This window comes from Mauremys reevesii, linkage group 1 (assembly GCF_016161935.1).
Source record: "Mauremys reevesii isolate NIE-2019 linkage group 1, ASM1616193v1, whole genome shotgun sequence".
NCBI lineage: Eukaryota > Metazoa > Chordata > Testudines > Geoemydidae > Mauremys > Mauremys reevesii.
The window spans coordinates 249,197,198-249,221,485 of record NC_052623.1 but is presented as its reverse complement, the minus strand read 5'-3'; the positions used below and the strand labels follow the sequence as shown (position 1 = coordinate 249,221,485).

At 47.0% G+C, this 24,288-nt stretch overlaps 1 protein-coding gene across 4 annotated transcripts; it reads left to right on the top strand.

The window, feature by feature from the left end:
• Positions 1-544: 544 nt before the first annotated feature.
• On the top strand, positions 545-24,135 carry SLC25A18 (solute carrier family 25 member 18). Of its 4 annotated transcripts, XM_039546012.1 has the most exons (11): positions 569-638; positions 4,190-4,495; positions 7,480-7,599; positions 9,977-10,099; positions 12,818-12,873; positions 14,896-14,986; positions 16,101-16,219; positions 17,380-17,572; positions 20,195-20,349; positions 21,316-21,391; positions 22,010-24,135. In XM_039546012.1, the coding sequence occupies exons 3-11, from the start codon at positions 7,577-7,579 to the stop codon at positions 22,149-22,151; spliced, it is 978 nt and encodes a 325-aa protein (XP_039401946.1). In that variant the 5' UTR covers positions 569-638; positions 4,190-4,495; positions 7,480-7,576; the 3' UTR covers positions 22,152-24,135. The 4 variants fall into 4 exon arrangements, with proteins under 4 accessions (XP_039401958.1, XP_039401946.1, XP_039401949.1 ...); XM_039546024.1 differs by lacking the exon at positions 4,190-4,495 and having other exon boundaries at positions 545-638; XM_039546015.1 differs by lacking the exon at positions 569-638 and having other exon boundaries at positions 4,124-4,495.
• The last annotated feature ends 153 nt before the right edge of the window (positions 24,136-24,288 follow it).

Below are 24,288 nucleotides of genomic sequence, written 5' to 3'. Positions count from 1 at the left end.
TTTGTTTTGATTGAAATGTTTCATTGTTTCCAAATTGAATTTTTTTGGAACTTCACATTACATGAAAATTTTTTAATATTTTGGTTTTGTCCCAATTTGAGATTAAAAGACAATTTTTTGAAATATTGGCATTTCTTGGGCAATGGAAATCCTGATTTTTTTTTCTTTTTTAAACCAGTTCTAGAAAATGTTCTTGTTCTACAGTCAGGGAGACCAAGGCACAGAGAGGTAAAGTGATTTGACTAAAGTCACACTCATACCAAGCCTATGGAAGAATCAGAAATAGAACTCAAGGTCTACTGGCTCCCAGCTGTATGTATGTTCAGTCCATTAGAGCATAGTTTCCCCTTTAATGTTTTTACCAAAGAGGGTACTCTGAAGTCTTTTGCATAAAAACTCTAACACTATACACCATTTGGTACAAAACAGAACACGGCTGATTTTGCTTTGCTCCCTGAGCCTGTATGGGCCTCCCAGGCATTACTGCAAATTGAGAGTTTCTGCTAGACTATAAAAACAGTCTTAAAATCAATCCCCAAAGGGAGAAGTCCCTCCCTGCAAATGTGTGAAGCTTGGCAGCTCTGTGCATATTCTCTGAAGCTCTGGGTGGAGAAGAAAAGGCTCGGGTCTGGAAGGAGGTAAATGGGCTTTTGGGGAGAGGGTAAGCATGGGAAGGGGCAGGTTGGGTGGGGTTTGTAATGTGATAGCAGCCCTCTGGCTTGACGTCTCTCCAGCTCTTGGCTGCAGCATTTCCTTTCTGTTTGGGTGGAGCTACCCATGCTCTCCCAGCAGCACCAGGAAACCACATGTGCCCTGCCCACTTAAAAAAAAAATTATTTCCATAACACACTCTCAGTAGTTAGGGATCGTAAAAAGTTCACCCTCTCTTCCCAAATGCACCAATTCTTCCGTGGCTGGCGGGCAAAAGTTGTTTGCAATTTCCTGGGGCCTTGACCTTTGTGTTTTGACCATAGCACAGGAGAGGAGAATTGCAATCGATCAAACCCTGGCTCCTCTCTGACACATAGAGGGAGGGGGAAGGGCCCCTTTTCCCCATCTAAAGCAGTGTGGGCAAAGAAGGATTTTGTTAAACACTGAAGGGCTTTGCAATTGAAGCTTTTTCAAAGGGTCAGCTTTGTCCTCAGTGTAATTACTCCATTGAAGTCAGCGTAGGCTTGCCAATTTTGGTTGGACGTATACCTGAAGAGATTAATCTTTAATTCCTGGAGACTCCAGGACAATCCTGGCGGGCTGGCAACCATAACTCAGTGGAGTTGTTATTGCAGGGGTAAACCTGACCCTTTGTGTCAGTTACTGTGAGCTTTCTCCCCCCTCTAAGGAGAATGTACTGCAGTCATGGCTGGCACACTCAGCATATGCCAGAGCACCAGCTTTTAGGCACTACTTTATATTGTTTGCATACAGTGGAGATATCTGCCTGCCTTCCCTCCTCCTCAGGGGTGAAAGTAACTTGAGGGACTTACCGGTACGCAGGGCCGGGGTCCTGAGCAAAGTGGGGAGGGGTGCTCAGCTAGAAGGGGCGGGGCCTTGGGCAGAAGGGGCGGGACCTTTAAAGGGCCAGGGGCTTTGGCCACTGCCGGAAACCCTGGGCCCTTTAAATCGCCACTGGAGTCCTGGGGCTCCTGGCTGCCGCCTCTATCCCAGGGCTTCGGTTGCAGTAGCAGCGGCCGAGAGCCCCGGGCCCTTTAAATCGCTGCCGGAGCCCCGTGGTGGCGGTGGCTGGGAGCCCTGGGGATCCGGCGGTGATTTAAAGGGCCAGGAGCTCTGGCTACTGCCGGGAGCCCTGGGCTTTTTAAAATTGCCAGCCTGTGGAAGCTGCCCCCTGCCAGTATGGTCGGCTGCGTACCAGCTCTTGCTGGTACACCAGACCGGACTGACTGACTTTCACCTCTGCAACTCCTTCACCCACTTAATCCACGATGAATGGCAAAAAGGAAGTTTATTCTCTCGAACCTTCCTTCCTGCACTAGCTGTAGGTGTTAGACGGGGCCACAGTTTCTTCAGCCTCCCTCCCTTGGGCCCAGGTAGGCTCCTGGCTGAGATTTTACAGATCCACAGTTATTTCCTTAGAGTCTTGATGAGCTGGAACAGTGAGGAGTGCAGTCGGACTTCTGGGTTGTCTTGTCTGCACAGCCAGAACAAGCGCTCCCCTAGGCAAGCAGAACGTTCAGTCTCAGTAGCGCGCCTCAGGCTGAGGCCTGGACTGTTGTCTCACCATGCCTGGGGCAGCACAAACCTTAGAGCTGGAGCTAAGAGCAGCTGGCCAGTGCCAATGGGTTATACCACTGGTGAGGACTTCAAGCTACCATGCCAACTACCAGAATGTGTCAGCGGTGCCCTTAGGCCCCTTCTAGCTAACGCTTAGATATACCCTAGTTATTGGTGGGGTCCTTGTTGTTTCAGGGCAAATCTAGAGACCCCCCAACCATGTACCTTCTTTTAAAGCCCCGTTCCCTGAAAAGATCAGTTCTGGACGAAGATCCTGTTTAGGCAGGGCATAGGCTGAGGGGGGAGAGGATGTCCATAACAGAACTGGGCTGAACCACACTCTCTTGGGGATGCATCCAGGCTCTAGACACACTGATGTTTCCAGTGCCCTTTAGCTTCTGTGGGGTTTTAGCAGGGCCACCCAAAGGATTCAGGGGGCCTGGGGCAAAGCAATTTGGGGGGCCCCTTCCATAACAAGAAGTTGCAATACTATAGACTGCTATATTCTCATGGGGGCCTGGGGCAAATTGCCCCACTTGCCCTCCCTCCCCCCCGGGCAGCCCTGGGTTTTAGAACATTTGGCAGCATGGGGCTCTGGAGTGACAGGGATTCTTCAAAATCTGTTAGTTTGGCTCCTGTTTTGGCTATTAGACTCAATGAGAGTTAAGCAGGACCTGGTATCAAGTAGTTAAAGTAAAGGGTTGGAGGGCAGGAAGCAAAGAGGCAGGAGAGAGTCCTAGGGTCTAATCTGAGGTTGTGAGTCTCAGTACTGATGGTTTAAACTCCAGTGTCCGCCACTCAAGATCCTTGTGCCGTCACTGCAGCAGAGAATTGAGGTTGGGAAAAAAAAAAAAACAGGAACTTTGCTGGGGAAATATATCCCACCCCAACCTGCCTTCATGCTAACGTTCCCTGGAGTAATGCACCACAGAACCATAGTCACCCTTGCACAAAGTATCCCTGGGGAAATGCATCACAGCCATACCTGCATCTGAAACAATCTTTCTTGGGGAAATGCAACCCACAAAAACCTTAGCCAAGCTTCCCTTGGAAATGTGCATCACGCTCCCACACACAAGTTTCTTGTTAGTAATGCACCTTTCGTGAAGGGGGGAAATCTAGAACAAGAATTACAATTCAGTGGATACAAGTCACTGGGAGTAGGAAAGCAACTCTTTAAATGAGGATGAAGAGTTGTTTGGAATTGTAGGGGAGAAAGCAGAGGCTGCCCAGAAAGGCCCATGTCAGACAAATTGGTCACGAAGTGAGAGAGCCCCATCATGCACGACTCTCATAAGTGAGTGACTAGGGACGGACAGCATGGGGTTTGGGGACCAGATTTGCTGACACATTTTTGTTAATCCTACAAGTAAACCTCAAATGTCTCTTAGGAATTCTCTATGGTTTGTTACGGTTTGTTAACAGCCTTCTGAAGCCATTGTTGCATAGAAGGCTGAGTGCTGACTGGATTGATTCCCTGGATCAGCTGACTAGCCCTTGAATATGGATACCAGGCCAAGTTTCTGTAATAAAGTGGGTAAAAGAAAACTACCTGTGGGTGGGAGAGACCTAAATCTACAAGCATGTGAAGAGTGTAAGCATCAAGGGCTGAAAGAATTGGTTCCTGTGGAACAAGGGGGAATTACTAGGAGCAATGGGATGAAATTAAGAAAGAAAAGGTGGAAGCTGAATATCAGGAAATGCTTCCTGATGGCGAGAGCTGTTTGTCTATGAAACAGTCTCCAAGGGGAAATGGTGGAAGCCCCATAGCTAATGACATTTAAAACTAGAGTGGGGAAAGCCAGAGCCAGCAGGGATAGGGACTGACTGGTCTAGCAGGTCTATGGTTCTGTTAACTGAATGATTATAGCCTGCCAGTCATGGGGCAGGCGGGCGGGGCTCAGCAAAGTGGGAGGAAATCCAGCCTTTGTTAGTCTAAAAACCTGTTTTAACTTTTTAGGTTAAAAACCTAACAGGCATTTTTGTGTGAGATGTGCCCCTCCTCCACCTATCTGTCCCCACCCAGAGGGAAAGCTGTGGCTGAAGGGACCAGGAGTGACTTCTTTCTCAGGCTAAGGAAGGAAAAGCTAACCAAACAGAAAAGGCATTTTTACACTGCTTAAAAACAATGGGAATTTGTGAACTGTCCCTTAAGCCAGGAATGGGATTTGCTTGCTAGTGGAATCCAGCTGTGAGTCAGATATTTGGGTTTGGAAGAGGAGCAAGGACAAGGAGAAGGGAGAAAACTGATGGGTCAGAAATAGAGGTAAGTCTCATCTCTTTCTCTTCTGACCCTATAGCAGTCCCATCTATACATCAGCCCAACACATTCACACAAAACCACTCCTGATCGCTCATAAATACATGTTTTCTGGGTAAGTCACAGCCCGAGGGTATCAAGAGGGCTAGCGTGAATGGCACTCTGTGCAGTTCTAACCCGGCCTTGGGTCTCCTTAAACTCCTGGTGCCACTTGGATTCCTAGAGCTTCAGAAATGCTTGATGGTGGTGGAATCTGGAAGTTGGGTTTCTCTTAGATGTGGGTCCAAGCTGCAAAGTTCAGGCCTGGATCAGAACTTCCCCAGAGTTCAGAGGTGTTGATTCAGGCCTGTCTCTGATTTCTTTAGTAATATATGGAGAGTGGATTGCTTCACAGGAGGCTAGCGCATCCTACATTGTACTGCTTCTGTGGGTTTTTTTGGTCCCTGTCAGAATCAGCTGCCCCAGACAGATCAGGGTGCAGTCTAGAAAATAACCTACCAATGTGTGCCTCGCAGCCTGGGCTGTTACTGCTTGGGGAGGAGGGTGATAATGGGAGTTAGAGGAGTAGGAACTGGACTGCCGTGTTGCCACGCTCACTATTTTTTATCATGCATCTTGTGATTTTTGTTTTTTTTTCCCTCATGCCCTGGCTGTTGGAGTCAGGGTATTGCCTGACTATCTGTCAGCTTTCATTTAAAAAATCAGATAAGTGTCTAGCCCTCGTGGCTGTGAAAAAGAGCTTGAAACACAAGACACTCTGCCACCAAAAGGCAATTAAAAAGAACCCCAAACTTTTTTTTAAAATCTCATGATTTTTAAGCAAATCTATTATTATTATTATTATTATTATTATTTTATTTTTATTTTATTTTATTTTGAACCCTTGGGGGTTGGCAAATCTGGTCCTGGGTGTCAGCAGAGACTGCCCAAGGCCAGTCTTGACATCTCGTCACCTACAGCATCATCCTACCTGCTGTGTAACCTGCTTTGCGACCAGAGAAGAATGTACAATGGCCGCAGGCTCTAGCTTTCTGTTAGGGGATTCTTCTACTCCGTGCCCATGCTCCAGATCCATTGACATTTGAACTCCCTCGCTGCCAAAACATCAGACTTTGTCCCCACCCAGTCAACACACAGTGTTTGTGTGTGTCATGCCATTCCAATGAGTCACAGCTCCCTGGCACTGTCCTGCCCCAGCACCCCCCTTCTTCCTTCAGGTCATTGCATAATGTGACCAGGGGAAGGGGGGCGGTAGGGGAAGTATTGGACCTAGAGTGCATCTTCTCCCTGGGCCATGTTGGCAGCAATCAGCTTTGTGCCACATTGCCTACTATTCACCTATTCCCTGCTAAGTCAGGGCCCCATCCAGTGGCAGGGCCCACTTTCCAAAGGATCCTCCCTTTCCAGTCCTCTTGTATCTCCCCCGCCCCGGAAATCCTAGCACCATGTTGACCCACTCTCTAGCTGGCGGTGATTGGTGTCTGCTCCCCCTGGAGCCATGCAGTGCTGCTTTAGCATTGATCAGAATAACGCTTCTGCACAAGAGATCTGCATTTAGAACAGCACTCATTTCAGTTCCTGCCTCCCTCAGAAGCCAGCTGGGATCCCAGGTCAGGAGTGCCATGCATTGACAGAGCTGGGACTGGAGGAGGCTGGGACTGGCCCAGCAGGGGGTGCTGCAGGGCAGGGCTGAGGTGCACAAGGGATTTTGGAGGAAGGAGGAAACTGGAAGAGGGCCTGCATGCCCTCTGCCTGACTCCAGCTACTGCTATTTTTTCATGACAAGCACAAAAACTGCCTATACTCCTTGAAAGAGAGAGCCGCGCGCGCAAACAACTGGAAATGGCCATGATCTCAGCCCCAGATTCAAGCCACCTTCTCCACCCGCTCGCATGTCTGGGCCTTCCCGCTGGCCCCTGGCACCTTGTGCTCTGAGGGCAGATATTCAGAGAATGGCCAGGTATTGGTGTCCCTAGAGATCAGGCTACAGAAAGCAAAGGCTTTGCTCACTTCATCTCCTCTTCCAACCCCACTCACAATTCCAGGCTGCTGCTGCATTTGTCTGCCTTCCACCCCCTTGTTTCTTGCATAGCACTCTGCAAACAAGGCCACGCTAGTCCCAGGAGGAGACATCCTTTACTGTGAATCTTGGAGCCGGCTGTGGCTTGGGGAGGGGATGAAGGGTGGGGGGGGGACACCTCATAGTCTTTCAGATGTGACTTTGTACCTCAGGGATTCTTTTGCTCCTTGCTTCTTACAAGAGACAGAAGGCCTACGACAGGGGAGCTTGTGTACCATCTGTTCAGTGGTTCCTCAACAATCCTGTTGCTAGGATAAGACCAGCTTAAAGAGCTGCGGCGAGCTATGCTGGCAACTAGAGATGCTCTCAGGCCCCACAGAGAGCTGTCAGAGCAACTGGAATAATAGGGCTAGCTGTTCTGTATGGCTTGTCCGTCTTGGGGTTGTACGTGACTCTTCAGCCCCTTGGCACTCAGCATGAGATTAGACCTTGAATGTATCTCAGGTGCAGAACTAAAACTCACCTATCCAGGGACTGAGGGGGGTGTAATTTGGGCAGGAGTGAGGGTGGGGATTTCCATAACTGGAAAAAAGAGGGGAACGTTTTTGTAGTGAATTGATTTAGAAAAAGAAAATGGTGGGTGTTCGAAGCTGCCCAGCACCTTGGGATGTTAGGCGTAGGCCGAGATCCTCAAAGGGATTCAGGCATCTAAATCCCATTTAAATCAATGAGTGCTAGGTGCCTAAATCACTTTGAGGATCTCAGCCTCACTCTAAGGGGAGGTGGGTTAATGGGTAGAGTGCAGGTGAGGCAATTGTATGGTGCGTGATCAATTGTGAACCCACTGATGTATGCCATGGGCTTGTATTAGATCACATGTGGTAAATAACAGAGACAAGTGTATAATATGCCTGCAGATATTAAAGCACATGGCAATTGGTGCTGTAAGATCTGATGTTCTGTCCCCCAGCTGAACAAGGCAACCTCTTTCAAAGGGAAGAGTGTCTCTGTGGTGAAAGAATCCCCCTGTGTCTGCAGCAGTCAAAGAAGAAGGTCCTCGAGGAACTATGGGGAGCAAGAAGAAGATCAGGTCAGTGCCATTCCCACAGTTTCCTACCCTTCGGGGCATAATTCTGGCCTGTGTCTAAACTGCTAGCTGGTTGTCAGTTGCAGCAGTTGGGAGCCAGGTGGGCCTGGTCTTCCCAGTCAATTGGTAGATGAAGTATGAGATTTCCCAGATCCTCATTTCTTTGCATTTACACAGAGCTTGGTTTTAATTCACCTGTAAGGACCTAAGAGCATTATCAGTAGACATGCTAATCCTCCTGCTTGTTGCCTGATTTTATGGGAGGTTAATAATATTGTTAGATAATATCGGTTATAGGATCGCCAATTAATCTGATCAGAAGATGATATGGTTCTTGTCCCAGAATCAGGCTACATAGAATTTGCAGGTTCCTTTGGGATGTATGACAAGGAAACTCTCCCTGAGAACAAAATGCAGCCTTAAAGCCTCTTATTGAGATAAATGGAACAGTAATGGAATAGTAATCAAATAATAAATAATCAACTGATTACAAAAGCAATAATGTTCTAGCAGATTGTGTGGTATTGTATATACTATAAACGTTTCTCAGTTAATCTGTTCACACCCTTCCTTGGTAACCTGGTGATAAGAGACAAAAGATTAGCCTTGCCTCTGACATGCCAAGAGAGTTCATTGGTCCAGGTTCCTCAAGTCTTGAGGGAGAGATGAAGAACTTACAAGAAGCTAGAGCTAAATGCTATAGAAAGGCCATAGACGCTAATGTAGAGTTTACTTAAAACAAGTAAGAACTAACAATGACGAACTAACAAAACCAGCTGAACCTTCCCAACATGGTGGGTTGCTTCTGTTGTAGGACCTGATTCCTATGTGCCCTCCTTCCATGTCCAATCTTAACTTCCTCACCCACAAAAATGTTAGGGTCCGCACTTGTCCTATAGGCTGGCATGTTCATGTGTATTAATGACATATTCGTAACCATTAGAGACCATTAGCTCATCCTCACCTCCGTTGTTTCTGTCCTATCCGGTTATTTCCATGTTCTTTGTGGTGTATCTGTTAAGTCTGACAAAGGCCATGAACTTAGGTTGCCTTACCTACCAACTTGCTTTAATTTGCCCACGTATCTATGCGAAAGATAACAAACCTATATACTAACTTGTCTTAGGTTAACCTACAGAGCCTGCAGCCATTGTAGGTACCTTACGTTACAGCTAAAATACTCTAATACAAATTGATAAATGTATTATAACAACAAATAACAAACCTATAATGTAACGTGGTCAAACTCATAAGAAAAGAGATCTATGCACCGAAGCAGGCTAGCTCTATAGGCTATTGTCCCAGCATGTCCACCACCTCTGGGACTTCATAAGCAACCCAGTTCTCTTTTGCAGCTCTGCTTGGGCTAGTTGTGTGAGGTTGCCGGGCCATGTTACTTCAGTGAGTATGTTGCAGGGAGATGGGACCTTAAAACCCTGGTAAATCCAAGGCATCTTGGTGCTCATTGAGCTCTACAGTCTGTGCTGAGGTGGTTAGCGGACCACCTTCCCCTTTCTTCCTGGGAAGGAGATGTTAGCCAGTCAAACTGCAGAATCAGTCCACTCACTAGCAATCTTTCCTAGCCCATCCAGTGAGGAAGAGCCTGGCCCAAGGTTTGGTGGATCCCTGCGTGAAATCAGTTGAATAGGGGCTCAGGTCGGCTCCTACTGCCTGGGCTGTGCACGTTCAAAGGGTTTGGTAGCTGATTTGGGTGGAGGAGGGCTTGTCACAAGAGGGTGGGGTTGCAGCTGCGGGGCCTAACTGTGCTAACTACATGGGAAATCAGGAAGCAGCCGTCACACTCTTGTTCCCATGCTCTGGGGATGGGGTCAAGAAGAGCAGCAGCCCTTAAAAGGGGCCCGGCCTCGTGCAGCGTCCCTGTTGGTAATTGCGCAGGGCTGACCTTCAAGTATCATTCATTCTTTCTGTTTGTGGCTGAGATTTTCAAAGCTGCCAAGGAGGGTTTTTCCACACAACTCCCATTGAAAGGACCTGAAGAAATCCCTTGGGCAGCTGTCAGTCTCCACTCTTTACTCTTCACTGTGTCTGTCTAAGGTACTTACATGGGCCCGTTACCACCTCACAACACAATCTTTAATGCGTTTGTCCTCCCCACACCCCAGTAAGGTAGGGAAATGCTATTAGCCCCATTTTACAGATGGGGAACTGAGGCATGAAGAGACAAAGGCCCAGGTTTTTGAAGGTATTTAGGTGTTGCTGTGCTTGGCATCATAGCACCTACCTGATTTAGGAGCCTAAATCTCCTTTTCAAAAGGAATTTAGGCCCTTAGGAGGGGATCCAGGAGGGATCGGGGGCAGGGCAAGCAGCTGTCATTCTATTGTTGAGAGTGCGGTGTTGACCTCTCCCTTCTCATTTCAGTGTTCCAGCAAAGTTAATCAATGGAGGTGTGGCCGGGCTAGTGGGAGTGAGCTGCGTCTTCCCAATTGATTTGGCGAAAACCCGTCTTCAAAACCAGCAGGGACAAGGAGTCTATACTGGAATGTATGTGTTCTTAGAACCCCCCAGGTGGGGGCACTAGTAAGTGAACATAAAACTGTCCCTAATCCTCCCTGCCCCCCCCAACAATGGTGGTGGTGGCTGGAGCTGAAGACCTCTTCCTCAACTGTCCCTGTCATTCATTCCTCCTCCACTAAGGCACAGGAGGCTTCTGCTCCCAGCTGACTCCCCGTCGTTTTCTTGTGTGAGGGGATCTACCAGCTAGCTCAGTCTTAGGGCATTACCACTGACAACAATACATCTTTGATAAGAGTTCCTGCTGGGCCCCAAAGTGGATTCTGCTCTGCATTTGGCTGGAGGCCACAGGGAGGGGCAGGAGAGGAACGAGGCATCTCTAGGATCCGGGGTGGTGAGATAAGAAAATCATGTAACCCAAATCCCTCCACGAAATAAAATAGAATATAAAAATTCCTTATTAATAGACAAAGGACAGAGAGGAACTTGGTTGGGGGCTTGCAGAATAGAGTTGTGCATGTATGACTGAGCATACGTGGCTGTCCTGTGGCTGTCTGTATGCTGGGAACGTTTGCCTCTCCCCATCCCCTCCTCTCTCAGACATGATGCATGCTGGGAAGTATTTCTCTTGAGTTTGTTCACTCATGTTCCAAGAGCCTCATCCTGATGAAAGGGGTTTGTACAGAGCAGGGCAAGTCTGCACTGCTCTGTACAAACTGCCAGCTCTCAGCCTCCAGCAGCCCTCAGGGCCCTGCTGCCCTTCCCTGGAAAATGTTGCTTTCCTTCTGTTGATAAGGGCACAGCTGAGATGTCCTAAGCCAGTGGTTTTCAAACTTCTTTTCAAATTGTTGATGCCTGCGACCCAACGGAGCTGGGGATGAGGGGTTTGGGGTGTGAGAGGGGCTCAGGTCTGGGGCAGGGATGAGGGGTTCAGGGAGTGGGAGGGGATCTGGGCTGGGGCAGGGGTTGGGGTGCGGGGGTTGTCTGGGCTCTGGGGTGGGGCCAGGGATGAGGGGTTAGGGGTGCAGGGAGGGGGCTCTGGGTTTGGGGGGAGCTCAGGGTTGGGGCAGGGGGTTGGGATGCAGGAGGGGGTCAGGGCTCTGGGCTGGGGGTGCAGGCTCTGGGGTGGGACTGGGGATGAGGGATTTGGGGTGCAGGAAGAGGCTCTGGGTTTGGGGGCGGCTCAGGGCTGGGGCAGGGGATTGGGGGACAGGTTTACCTCCAGTGACTCCCGGTCAGCAGCACAGCAGGGGTGCTAAGGAAGCAGCCAGCAGCAGGTGTGCCTCCTAGGCGGAGGTGCACAAGTGGCTCTGCGCATCTCTCGCCTGCATGCACCACCCTGCCCCCAGCTCTGAATGTGGAGCCGGTGCTCTGGGCAGGGGCAGCACGCAGAGCCCTGTGGCCCCCCCGCCTAGGAGCCAGACCTGCTGCTATCTGCTTTCATGGTGCAGCACGGTGTCAGAACAGGTAGGGACTAGCCTGGCTTAGCCGGGCAGCACTGCCGACGGGACTTTTAACGGCCCAGTCAGTGATGCTGACCAGAGCCGCCGCGACCCAGTGCCTTCCATTCTGTGATCCAGGACTGTCTTAAGCTACCAGTGCTTCTGGGACTACAAACAAAGGAAAAGAAGGAGGCCCTACAGGCTCTGGACGCTAGAGGGTGTTGGAGGGCAACAGAATTGATTAGTTAGTGAATGCTTGTAATGCACTATGAAGATGTGAAGGGCTATCCAACTTCATTACCACCCTCCCCTGGAGATTTTAAGGCCCTGTCCACTCTGCAGATCAGGGTGAATTCCATTAAATAACATTGCTTCCCTACTTAAACCCACCCCCAAAAGCAAAAACCTCTTTTCCTGACAGGCAAGAGACGTTCTAAAGGGTCAAAACTGTAGCTACAACTGTTTAAATACAGTTGTTGCTAATAGAGGTTCTAGCACAATTTCTCTGACCAATGGGTAGAAGTAGTTTTTTTTTGTCCTTGAGAACTCTGCTTACCAAACTGTGCTATAGATCAGTGTCACGGCCCCTGCAGGGCGAGGGGTAGGGTGGAGGGGAAAGGGGTCACAAAAGGCAAATAAGGGGTCACAAAGCGTTGAAAATTTTATTACACTCTGAAGAAAAGAAGATCTTGTTCCCCCACTCTCCGCACACTCTTACACTTCAAGGTCAGATATTCTCAGTCAGTCCCCAGAAACACACACACACACGAATTATCCTAGCTTATTAGTACCTTTTACTCTTTTACAGTCAATGGAAGAGGGGCTGTGGAAAGTTTTGACTTCAAATAAGGGCTCTCCAACATGAAAAGGTTGAGAAACATGGAGTATTTCTAGAGTATCCTCCAGCACGCAGTCTCTCTAGCATGATTTTATTATAACATTTTACTATTGGTCAGAGTATCCCTGTCCTGTCAGAGCCATGCTAGCCATCTCTGTGTTAAATATGGTAGTAGCTAGGATAGTTCTTTTCCCAGAATGGGACTTCTGTCTCGTTTCTGTCTATTCCCTCTACAGAAGGAGCTGCCAAAGGGTGGTGGGCACATGTGTTTGCATGCATGTGCTACTGCCCTGAGTGGGCGACTCTCTAAGGCGATCCAAGCGTGTTATCATGTTGCCCCCTAATGGCCTCTACCTGCAGAAGCTGTGAACTCTAGCTCTAGTGCAGCTAAAGGGTCGTTAATAGCAAACTAATGGCACAATCCTGGAGCAGCAGCAACTCACCCCATTTCTCTCTCTCTGGTTCCAGGCGGGATTGCTTGGTGAAGACTCTGCGTTCAGAGGGATTCTTCGGCATGTACCGAGGTAGTCTCTGGGGGAGCGTCAGGGGCCCCTTTGCAGTGGATTGGCCCATTGTGTCAGTTACAGCCGCTCAGCAGAAGCGCATACTGCCACGTGTACGCCTCTTCTCTGGAATAGAGGCATTATTTCAGACCCAGCTGTCCCTGAGGCACACAGTCATTGCTCTCACTGAGCACAGCTGATGATTACTGACAAGAGAAATACTGGCTCAAAAAAGGAATCTTTCAGAGAAGAGCACTGGAAATGATCAGAGGCAGGGCGATATGAGAGAGAGAGAAAAATTAAATGATGACCAGAAAAGACCAGTTGGATGCTCTAATTTACCTTATTAGTAGGCTTGACAGAATTTGATTTTTATTTATTATCATTTTGACAGATAATATTGATGTTCAGTTGAAAGCATTTTTAGACTTTTATTCATTGTATTTATTTTTATTTAAATTGTGAAACATTAGGAGGGAGGTCATACAATAATTATTTAATAACAGTAGCTGAGATTCAAGCAGTTAGTTTTATAATAATTACAACACAAATTGTAATCATCGCATGTCAAAATATATAAGTAAATATCCTTAAATCAGACTCTTAAGTTCTCAAGCAGCATTTTTCTTACTTTGCCTACCTGTACATTTCAATTATTATCGATGGAAATATTTGTTGTCTGTTTGTGTGTACAGTGAAATTGAAGTTTACTGACATTTACCAATAAAAATCTAATCCTTTCAAGCCTACTTAGTAGAAACAAGAGGGTGCTTTCTGGAACTGAAAGACAAACCATTTAAAATGGATGAAAGCAAATACCTGATACCCTTCTACCGGATATGTAATTAGCCTGTGGAACTTCCTGCTGCAGGATATTATTGAGACCACTATCTTAGCAAATTTATTTAAAAGGAAGATATATTTATATGAATAAGAACAGCATCTACAGTTACACTAGTTAGGTTAAAAAGTTACAAAGGTGTAAGACAAGGCACCGTGTGCCAAAGGCGGCACGCAAGCTGATTTTCAGTGGCACTCTCACTGCCTGGGTCCTGGCCACCGGTCTGGGGGGCTCTGCATTTTAATTTAATTTTAAATGAAGCTTCTTAAACATTTTTTAAACTTTATTTACTTTACATACAACAATAGTTTAGTTATATATTATAGACTTATAGAAAGAGACCTTCTAAAAACGTTAAAATGTATTACTGGCATGTGAAACCTTACATTAGAGTGAATAAATGAAGACTGGGCACAGCACTTCTGAAAGGTTGCCGACCCCTGGTGTAAGACCTCATGCTTCAGAGCATAAAGTGATCGTCAAGGGGGATCAGAAAGGAATTTCTTCCCTTGGTGAAGTACTTCAGAATCAGGCATTTTAGAGGGTTGGCATCTTCCTATGACATACTACCTACTGCCGTTGGCAGAATGTTGGCGTGAACGGAGCATTGACCTGTTGGGATGTGCCTGTTCCTAAACTCCAGTGAAAACAAGGGCAATGGGAAACCTTATCACTCTGTTAGCATTCCTCCGTCCTAATATAATCATATAGATTATTTTGTAAGATGGAGATTCTCTCCTGTCCCAGCAGGCCCCAAGGTCCCTGTGCACTTGTAGTGGGAGTCACCAAGGGCTCTGCACACTTGTCCCAGCAGTCCCCTCCCAGTGCTAAGCATTTAAGTCTGAGGACTACCAGGTAGGGCTGAGTGGAGCTACTGCTGCTCCATAGGTCGCAGTTTGAGTACACTGCTGTCCATCAAAGCACTGGCTCTCATATACCATTCACAATCCCTCCGCCCCTGGGCTATCCTGCCCCATTTCCTGGTTCTGCCTCCATCGTTGTCTCTTTGAAAGGCCCCTCTTCCCCTGCCATTGGAAGCTGTGACCAGCTGAGACCTCAGACACTCGCTGCATGGAATCATTTGCACATGAGATGTCTCTCTTCCCCATTCTTACTTTGGGTAATCAGTGTGGGAGGGATTTTTAATACATCACAGAATGTGACTGAATTAACCCTTTATCGCCCCTTTTGTCCTTGACCAGGGGCCGCAGTGAACCTGACACTGGTCACGCCAGAGAAAGCAATCAAGCTGGCAGCCAATGACTTTTTTCGACAGCTGCTGTCACAGGACAGGTACGGAGGAAATGTCACTGTCTAGTTTGGGCCTTGCAGAAATTTCTATGTGTATGTGTGTGTTTGGGAGGGCGGGGGCAGTATTTGTATGACGCTATAGACAGACATTTAGTTTTGAGTGTGCATATGTGTAGTTGTGTAGTTGTGGGTGTGTTTCTATGGGGGCCTGCATAGTTACGCAGGTGCGTAGATTTGTGTGCAGCTGAATACCTGTGGTTTTGTGTGTACAGTATGTGGGTGACTAGTATGTGTGCGTGTCCAGGATCATTATAGGTATTTTTTTTCATCCTCTGAAGTGTCTGATGCACAGCATTATCAGAGACTAGGTGGACCATTGATCAGTTCCTATGGATGTGTGTGGGAGTATATATCAAGCATGTGAGAGCGGGTCTTCGTATGTCTGTACAGTAGAGAGGATCATAGAAATTAGAGATGGAAAAAAATGTTAAATGATAAAAGTCCAGACTCCTGTCAAGGAAGGATATAATACCTGCATTCATAAGGGATAAAGGCAAACAGCTGATACTTTTTATCGGATATTAAAATTAACTTGTGGAACTCACTGCTGCAGGATGTTATTGAGACAAGTATATTAGTAATTTTTTTAAAGGATAAGACATGAATATGAATAAGAAAAGGATCTATAGTGTCTAAGAGTACATTAGCTGGGATCAAAAATTATAAAATTATATTCTTTAAGACATTGAGCCAGTCATCAGCTGGGGTCAGGAAAGAATTTCCTCCCTTGGCACACCAGTGCAAAATCAGGGGTGTTTTAGAGGTTTTGTGCCTTTGTACAGCAAAGGTCACTATTGTAGGCAGGCTGTTGGAATAAAGACAGCATTTATGAATGGGTGCGTATGCAGCGTATGTACCTGCATACTGTGTGGGGAGCACATGGATAATCAAGGAGGTGTGTGCCCTTGTGTGCCTGCTTCTATGTGGATATGTGGCACAGCACGCGGAGCTGTCATGCTGGGGTGGCCTGGCAGCATCAAGATGCAGCATGAGAAGGCTGTGTACCTCCACCCCCCAGATAGCTGTGTAAATCTGTGTGTCTGCTTGTCTGTGTCTCTGCTGTGCATTCCCTTTACATCTGTGTTGTTCCCGGCAGGAAGGAGTTGACGCTGATGAGGGAGATGCTAGCTGGCTGCGGAGCTGGGGCCTGCCAAGTGGTGGTCACCTCCCCCATGGAGATGCTGAAAATTCAGCTTCAAGATGCTGGACGACTGGGTTAGGCCCTCTTTTGCACGGCAGGGGTGGGAGTGGACATCCAGATTGTTGCTTCAGGTTCTGCAGTAAATCCCTTTGTCACCAACTTCTTGAGATCCTGCAGGTATCATAGTGAGATTTGCATTCTAAAGGGACTGAGCCCTTGATGCTCAGAAACAGAGTTGTGCAGTTCCCACCATCTCGATATTTGCTGAAGGGGAGTCCAGCCTCTCCCAGTAAGCAGTACCACAGGGAATGACATGGGGACACTGGCTGTGAGAAGAGATCATGGCCCCTGCTTTCCCAGCCTCAGCCAGCAGTGATTATAATTTAAGTGTAAAGCATAATTTGGATTTAAAAACAAAAGAAATCCCTGGGGCGAAAGGTAGAAATGCAAGACTCTTTTACCTGTTCAGCTGTCTGCGTGACTGTTCAGGATCTAATTTCTGGACTGGTACAATAGACCAGTAATTGCCTCATGCTCCCATATTGGGATCTGAGTTCAAACTCCACCTTCAGGGATTTACTGTCAGGCTGGTTGTTGGTGATTACATAGAGAGGTTACACTCTCCATTCCTTAGGGTGGGTTGGGGGCAGTAGGGATGAAATGGTTGATTCTGATGCTCTCAGGATTACTAGGGTGATTTGGACTGGGAAGCCCTAGTTGGTGACACAGAGAGGTGGTTAGAGCTGGGTGACATTTTTTCAGCATTTTTCAGGATATTGAAACTATTTGCGAATTCGGGTTGAATTTGGCAAATAGTTTTGGCTGGGGAAAAAAAACGTTTATTTTTGTAGAAATGTTTTGTTTTGACATTTTTTAAACAGTTTCCACATTTCATTGCAATATGGTATTTTTTGAAACAAAATGTTGTTTTGAATCGACCCGAATGAATTTTTTTCTTTTTTTTCATGTTGACAAAAAACCCCGAGAACAATTACTTTTCTTTTTTAAACTAACCAAATTGTTTGGGCTTTGTTCAGTTCAGCCATTAACCTACAAAATCAGTTATTCTCTCAGCACTAGTTGTTCTCACCTTCTGGGCAGGAGTGATCTTTTGTTGGGGAAAGGATCTAGGGGCAGGTCACCGGGAAGCCAGGCAGTGACTAGGGGGCAGGGGCGGTTGCTTAGCAAAGCTCTCCCTCCAAATACCTAATTCCTCTTTCTTGTTTGTTTTCAGCTATTCATCAGCAAAAGGTTTTGGGAACAGATGGCCCACAGGCTCCCTTCTCCCAGCCCCCGCAGGACAGGCCTTACACCACTGGCACAGCCTCAGCATTCAAGCGCCCCTCGGCCACTGTGATTGCCAGAGATCTTCTGAAAACCCAAGGGCTAGTGGGACTGTACAAAGGCCTGGGAGTCACCCTGCTCAGGTAAGAAGGGGGGGAGACACAGGGAGTGATGAATCAGGATGGGAAACCAGTGCCACCCTACTCCAAGGAGGAAGGGTGGGTGGGGAACCTTCTGCAAACCAGCGGCTTGTAATCAATCCCTCCCTCCTTACTGCATGGTTTTACCATCTGTTCCTGAAGGACTTGCCCCAGCCACCTGGCAAACAGGAGGGGAAAGCTGTATCAGCAGTGTGGCCTAGTGGATAAGGCATTGTACGGGGACTCAGAAGACCTGTTTCTATTCCTGACTCTGCCACTGGCCTGTTGGGTGATCTTGGGCAAGTCACATCAACACACTTTTCCTGTCTGTAAAAGGAGGATAATGACACTGATCTCATTTGTGAAATGCTTTGAGATCTACTGATGAAAAGTGCAACATACGAGCTGGGTGCTATTAATTATTATATCTGTATTAAGGAAATTCTTCTCTGTCAAATCAATTACTGTATCTAGTTGTCTTTTTCCTTTCTCCCTTCTATTACTGCAAATTACGGGTTGACAGTCTCCACACAAGAAGTCCATTTTACCCTCCTAGCTGCCATGAAAGCAGTGACCCAAGAAGTGCTAACCAGAACTGGGATGGTGAGGCCACATGCAACTCTAGAGACAGTTCATGCAACTCCCACTGGCTTCAGTAGCACCTCAGAGGGTCACAATGTAAGACCAGAGCTGGCTGGAAAATGGAACTTTCTGCCTGCAAAAAATTGCAAGTTGTCGAACATTTTTCATCCTGAATTGAGACAAAAAGTCAAAACCTTGAAATTTCTTGTGGGAAGAAAATTCCAAAATATTTCATTTTGGAAGCATCAAAACATTCCTGCACGAGAACTTTTCTGTGTTCCCAAAACAAAATATGCTTCCTGGAATCCCCAGCTCCTCTGGGTGCCTTAATTGCTTCCCCATGATACAAATATCTCCCTAGAGAGCTGGGCAGCCTGCCCACCTGCCAGCTGGGAGCAGTCCAGGGAGACAGCCACCAGGAGGGAAGCCTGGGGAGACAGCTGCTTGCAGGACTTGCAAGCCGGGCAGCCCAGATACCCACTAGGTGGGCTACCAGCTGAATGAACCACGGATCTGTGGGAGGAAAGCAGGCAGGCAGCCCAAGAGCTGGAGAGCCCCAGCATCCCGCCAGGCCCTGGGAACCCTGACTCCTTGGTAGTGCACTAGGGTGGCGCAGGGTAGCTGACAGAAAACCAGGCGGACTGGAGCTGGCTATCCTGCCTGGCTGGTTTCCATTGAAAGTTTGACAGAATCAACACTTTTCACTGAACTTTTGGATTCTGTGAACCAGCATTTTCTAAGGGAAGCCTGTTCTGTAGGAAAACGTTCAACCCGCTTTATATACGAGACACCCCTTTTGTTCAGGCCTGTAGGCATTGCGGTCCCTTGGCATTTAGTCCACTGCCTAGGTGACATGAGGGCCAGTGGAATATTTTTTTAGTTGAACTGATCTAGCCCACGCAAAGTGCACCCAGATAGGATGAGGGCTGGGCCATGAGAAATGACTGGAGCGATATTTCATTCGTGTTATTACTGGTCAAACTGAGTGACACGCACAGAGTACACAGGCCTCATCAAGGGGAGCAAGTCACGTAGAAGAGTGAATGTCGTTCCTTTTTACAGTGTGAGGTGGTGGTGTAACCATGGCGGGGAAACGGGGCTTGGGTGGATGGTGGTGTTAAATAGGAATTTTTCCCTGAAAATGTCCCTTCTGCTATGCATAAAGCAAAACCAAACCAAAGGGACTCCTGGACTGCATGGGACATGTACCTGCAAGGATGACTTTGGTTTTCCCAGTTTGCTCTTTTGGCTGAGATTGGTGGTGGCTATGCTGGTAACTTTCCAGCTCTGGAGGGGACCTTGGGATTCCTGTTGCTACCCTGATCCCCCGAAACGTTGTTGAGAAGTATGCTTGACCCAAGACAGGGGCCTACATCTGTCTCTTCTGTGCTTTTCTGAACTGTCTGACTCAAACGCTAAACCTGACTACAAGACATTTTGCTCGCTTGGTCCAAGCTGTAGCTAAACACCTTTGCCTGGTTGCTTTACAGCATTTTAACATCTCTGCTCACCAGTTTTCCCCAAATTAATGAAAAGCAGCTATTGCTTGTAGTTTATTTAACTGAGGGGAAATCCTTTGGTTTGAACCTTTCTCAGGGGAAATGTCCATTTATTTCAACACTTCAGTTCTAATGGAACACAAATAATTTTCCTTTCATAACCTTCCAGACCAACCTTCCCTTTCCCCTACCTCAGCAGCAGATGCTGAAGCTTTCTTGCCAAATTCTGCTCCTCTCCGTGCCAATTGGAATGTACACTCTACTCTGCACTCACCTGTTCCATTCCCTGGACAGATCCATTTTCACATCAGTCAGGAGACTCTTGACCTACAAACCACAGCTGTGTCTCATCTCAGAGTCACTAGCGTCATATTTCAGTGAGGATGAGGGCTTGGTCCCCATCTCCTCCCTGGCAGATAGTGATGGTGACCCACTTTGTACAAGAGCCTATAGACTGCATTGGGAGCCTGGCCTCTGACACAGGCTCGCCCTTATCCTATTGGTCTATGTTGGGTGTTTATCTAACTCTTTCCCCTCCCAACAGGGATGTGCCTTTTTCCATTATCTATTTCCCACTGTTTGCCAACATCAACAAACTGGGACAGAGGCACTCTGAGGAGAAGGCACCCTTCTTCCATTCATTCGTGTCTGGCTGCGTGGCAGGATCCGTGGCTGCAGTAGCAGTGACCCCACTGGATGGTGAGTATCGGGGGACAGTACAGCCAGCCCTCCAGAGAGGGAGGAGATGGACTTCTTTAAACTCAGGTTGTTCAGCTGCTTTCATACCACAGCCCCACATTTGGCCAATCTCCCTTGGTGGTCCTCAGGTGCATTCCTTTTTGCGAGTCCTTGTGGTGTCTTAGTGGTGGTGACACAGGAACTGGTGGTGCTGGTGGCAGACCAAAATTACTACAGCAACTGACTGAAGACAGCGAATAGGTTCAGGCTCCAAAACCCCTGCTCTTACAACCCTCACCTCTTTGCTGAGGACACTCATACAACACATGACTTACAAACACTGCTGGTGGTGAACTCTGAGGACATAGATCCTGCTCTTCAGATAACTGCTGTTGAAGGCCTGCTATTTCCCACATGTGCAAATGTTGGCAACTTCCTGAGGTTAGGGACCTCACTCACAAGAACGGCAGATGTTGCTCTTCAGGGTCGCATCACTATTCTTTAAACAAAACATCCTTGTCAACATCATCTGATTGTTGTAGACATGGTTGCGTTTTCCCCAAGGCTGGCTCCAGTCAGAGGGCTAAGACCCTGGAATCAAACCCTGCAGCGTCTCCATTTTCTTGATGAATAACATCCACCTTCTGAGCGCAAGAGAGCCGGTTGAGAGTCCCCTGGAAGAGGTTACATATCCAAACAAAACTAACCCAGTGAGCACTTTGAGGACTCGCCTCTTTCAATCACTTCCTGGTTGTTTCCTCTTGCGGTTCTCTCAGATTCACACCCACATGCATCCCCAGGGATCATTCATGTAGCATGTCTCTCAGTGATTAACATTAGCATCTCTCCAGCATGAAAAACCAGGATCTAACAAGATGTGTGGTGATATTTTCCAGTTCTGTACGGACTTGTTAGGTATCTTGTTGTGAACGCTGCCTGGAGAGGATTTTTAAAAAAAATGTTTCTTTTCCATTCCATGCAATTTAGTTTTAAAAACCCGAATTCAAACTCTCAAGAAAGGCCTGGGAGAGGACACCTACAATGGAATCATTGACTGCGCCAGGTAAACCAGAATATTCCCTCGCTTCACGTCTGGTGTATTACTGTTCTATGTCACCCTGTCCAATTGCCATTCCATTTAGCCCCTCCTTACTGTGACAGTGGATTACCTGGAACACCTGCCCCCCCTTCTCCCCCAACACTCCTGCATAAATCCCTAGAGGGTCTCCTGGTGGGAAGAGTCTAGGATTAGATTGGATTAGAGCTTCCCATGAGCTAGTGCTCCTGCGCTGTTCTCTACAGTAGCTCCTACAGGGACTGGCTGGTACAAGAGTGAGTTCCCACAACATACCTGACAGTGCCTCATACCAAAACAGCCTGCAGGAGAACTATAAACCAAGATGCGTAAGCCAAGTACTTTAAACAGCTGATCTGCTGGGAGATGATCACCTGGTTTATTACTTGTTCAGATGAAATATACAAGGAAAATGCTTAGATCATTTCCTGTGGGCCCAAGGAGCTTCCCCTCTGAAGGATTGCTGGGTAATCCATTAAAAACCCTGGCTTTGAGTACATCTGGTTTTTAATTGAAGAGGACTGAGAGTCTTGGTTTGTAAGTAGCAACTGTCTGAAATGCTGCTTGTCTGGCCATCTAATTTTTTTTTCTTTTTTCAATATACAGGAAGATCTGGACACATGAGGGCCCTGCTGCCTTCATGAAGGGGGCAGGCTGTCGGGCCCTGGTTATAGCACCCCTCTTTGGCATAGCCCAGGGTGTCTATTTTATTGGCATTGGTGAATATATCTTGGGATATTTCCACTAGAACTTGTTCTGGCTAAATCAGGCCTGGCTGAAGATCGCACACAAGTTTACTCCCCACTGCTGCAGAACTGGATTTGCCAGAAATGGACAGGACCATGTTGTAATCATTTCTCTTATGGACTGCACCACCACCTTCAGTTTTCTCTGCCCACGAGCAGGGGCCAACACTGGCTGTCAGCTATATTATGGCTTAAATTTCCTGCTACTTTCATACATCCACTTAACGTTCTGCGTGCTACAGCTAGCCCCTGCACATGTAAACACCGGGAAGAATGATCTATGTATCCTTACTTGTTTTTCCCAGGATAGTATAACACAAGAGTTTGTCCTTTGAATGGCTGTGTGTAAGTAGAGATTCATTGTTTTCTTATAGAGGTGATCTCAAGGATTGTTTGAGGTCAGAGGGTCCTGTATGAACCAAAGAGGCCTAGATAGGACTCAGCTCCCTAATGACCAGTTTGACCATATATGATCTGCAATCTCTTGTCCATCTCGCTTTGTTTTTAAATGCATCACTGTTTGCTTTGCTTGGCTGCAGTGGCTGTTCCATCAAATAGTCAGAGGGGGTTCAAACTCACTTGTTCCAGCAGTGTCTGAATGTAAACAGGTGAGGCACAGCAGTCGGAACACAAAGGCGTAAGTGTGAAACAGTTTTGTTCCTTCCATGCAGGGTCAGAATGCAGTGGGGGGAGGTGGAGGCGAGAGGAGAAGGCAGCAAAACTAGAAAGACTTACGGCTTAGGTGTACAATAGTTACAATTACACAGAAATAAAGACTAATACAAACCAACTGTCAATTTTATAGCAAAGCATTAGGGGTTCAAAAATACTGTGTGTCAGCTGAAGGCATCCAGCAGCTGGGTGTGTCAAAGCCATTTCTGGACCAGCTGTTGCAAATCTCAAAATGGCGATAAGCACACTTACAAAAATTGCTGAAGATTAGTGTTCTGGTGCAGGGCCTGCATGGGGGAAACTGTACTATAATGGGAGCATTTCCTTTGGAAATGGAGGTAGAGGGCAAGATAAAAAGAAAAGACACTAACTCTGGGTTAAGTATTTTTCAGGATTCAGCACTGCAGGATTGTCATGGTTTGCAATTTGAGTAGAGGAGTTAGGCTCAAATTTTATTTTTTTTACATGCTTTTTAAAGCAAGAAAATAACCTGTAGTTCTGCCTCTGAGCCTGCAATATGAAGGATAACACTTTATTTTATAACTGTATCCCTGCAGCCTGCTAAGCAGCATATTCATGATGGCATAATATGAAAGCCTTATTACCACTGCATGAAAGTATGAAAGGTTGGCTGAGTTTCATTTACAGGACTAAACATAGGGCTAGGAGTCAGGAACTGTGTGCGCTAAGCATAGCTGCACAGTGACTTCATTATGGAACTGGGCAAGTAACCTTGGTATATTTCACTTCACAATCTGTACCCTAGGGATAATACTTAACATCTCAGGGATATTAACAATGAGGGTTTTATAAAGCAGGCCCTGCCAAGCAGATGATGCAGGGACGATTGCTGTATTACTGTAAATCAAAGCTGCACAATGCTAGGAGCAGGAGAGAGGGTAGTAGCAGCTGCTTTTCTAGCTATGTTATTTGAGACCAGCCTACCTAAGCGCTGAAACGTAGCTGCTTAAAGAGTAAAGTTTTTAAACTCCAACTGGGGAGGGAGGCAGGAGTACATCTGGTAGAAGAGGCTGATGCTTTTACAGCTAGTAAGCCGCCCTTAACACTGTCTCACTCTAATTCTGTCCGTCCAATACCAGAAGGGGAGCTACTGCCTCACATTTAGGAAGGGAAGGAAGGAAGGAGGCTGGTCCTAGATTCCCTTAGTCAGAATATTAGCTTAAATGTTAACAGTGTTAATGTACTGACAGAACTTCTCCATCAGTTCAACTTGCAGCCAGGACAATGCTCTGAGACTCAGATTTTTATCTTAAGTGGATCACAAGCCAATCAAAACCAAATGTTAGTAGATAGTAATATATATATATATATATATATATATATATATATATATATATATGCCACCTGCTCTTCCTGGCCAGAGCAGATATTCTGTGCACATTACCTCTCTACTTCTGGGAAAGAAAGTTCACACACTCTAGTCTAATGAGCTCAGTTGTGTACTCC

Excerpts from the sequence above, each read along its gene's own strand:
- SLC25A18 (XM_039546024.1), top strand. The coding sequence starts at position 7,577 with ATGGGGAGCAAGAAGAAGATCAG. Across the intron at positions 16,220-17,379 it reads TCAAGATGCTGGACGACTGG|CTATTCATCAGCAAAAGGTT; the intron begins GTTAGGCCCTCT and ends GTTTGTTTTCAG. Across the intron at positions 21,392-22,009 it reads GGAATCATTGACTGCGCCAG|GAAGATCTGGACACATGAGG; the intron begins GTAAACCAGAAT and ends TTCAATATACAG.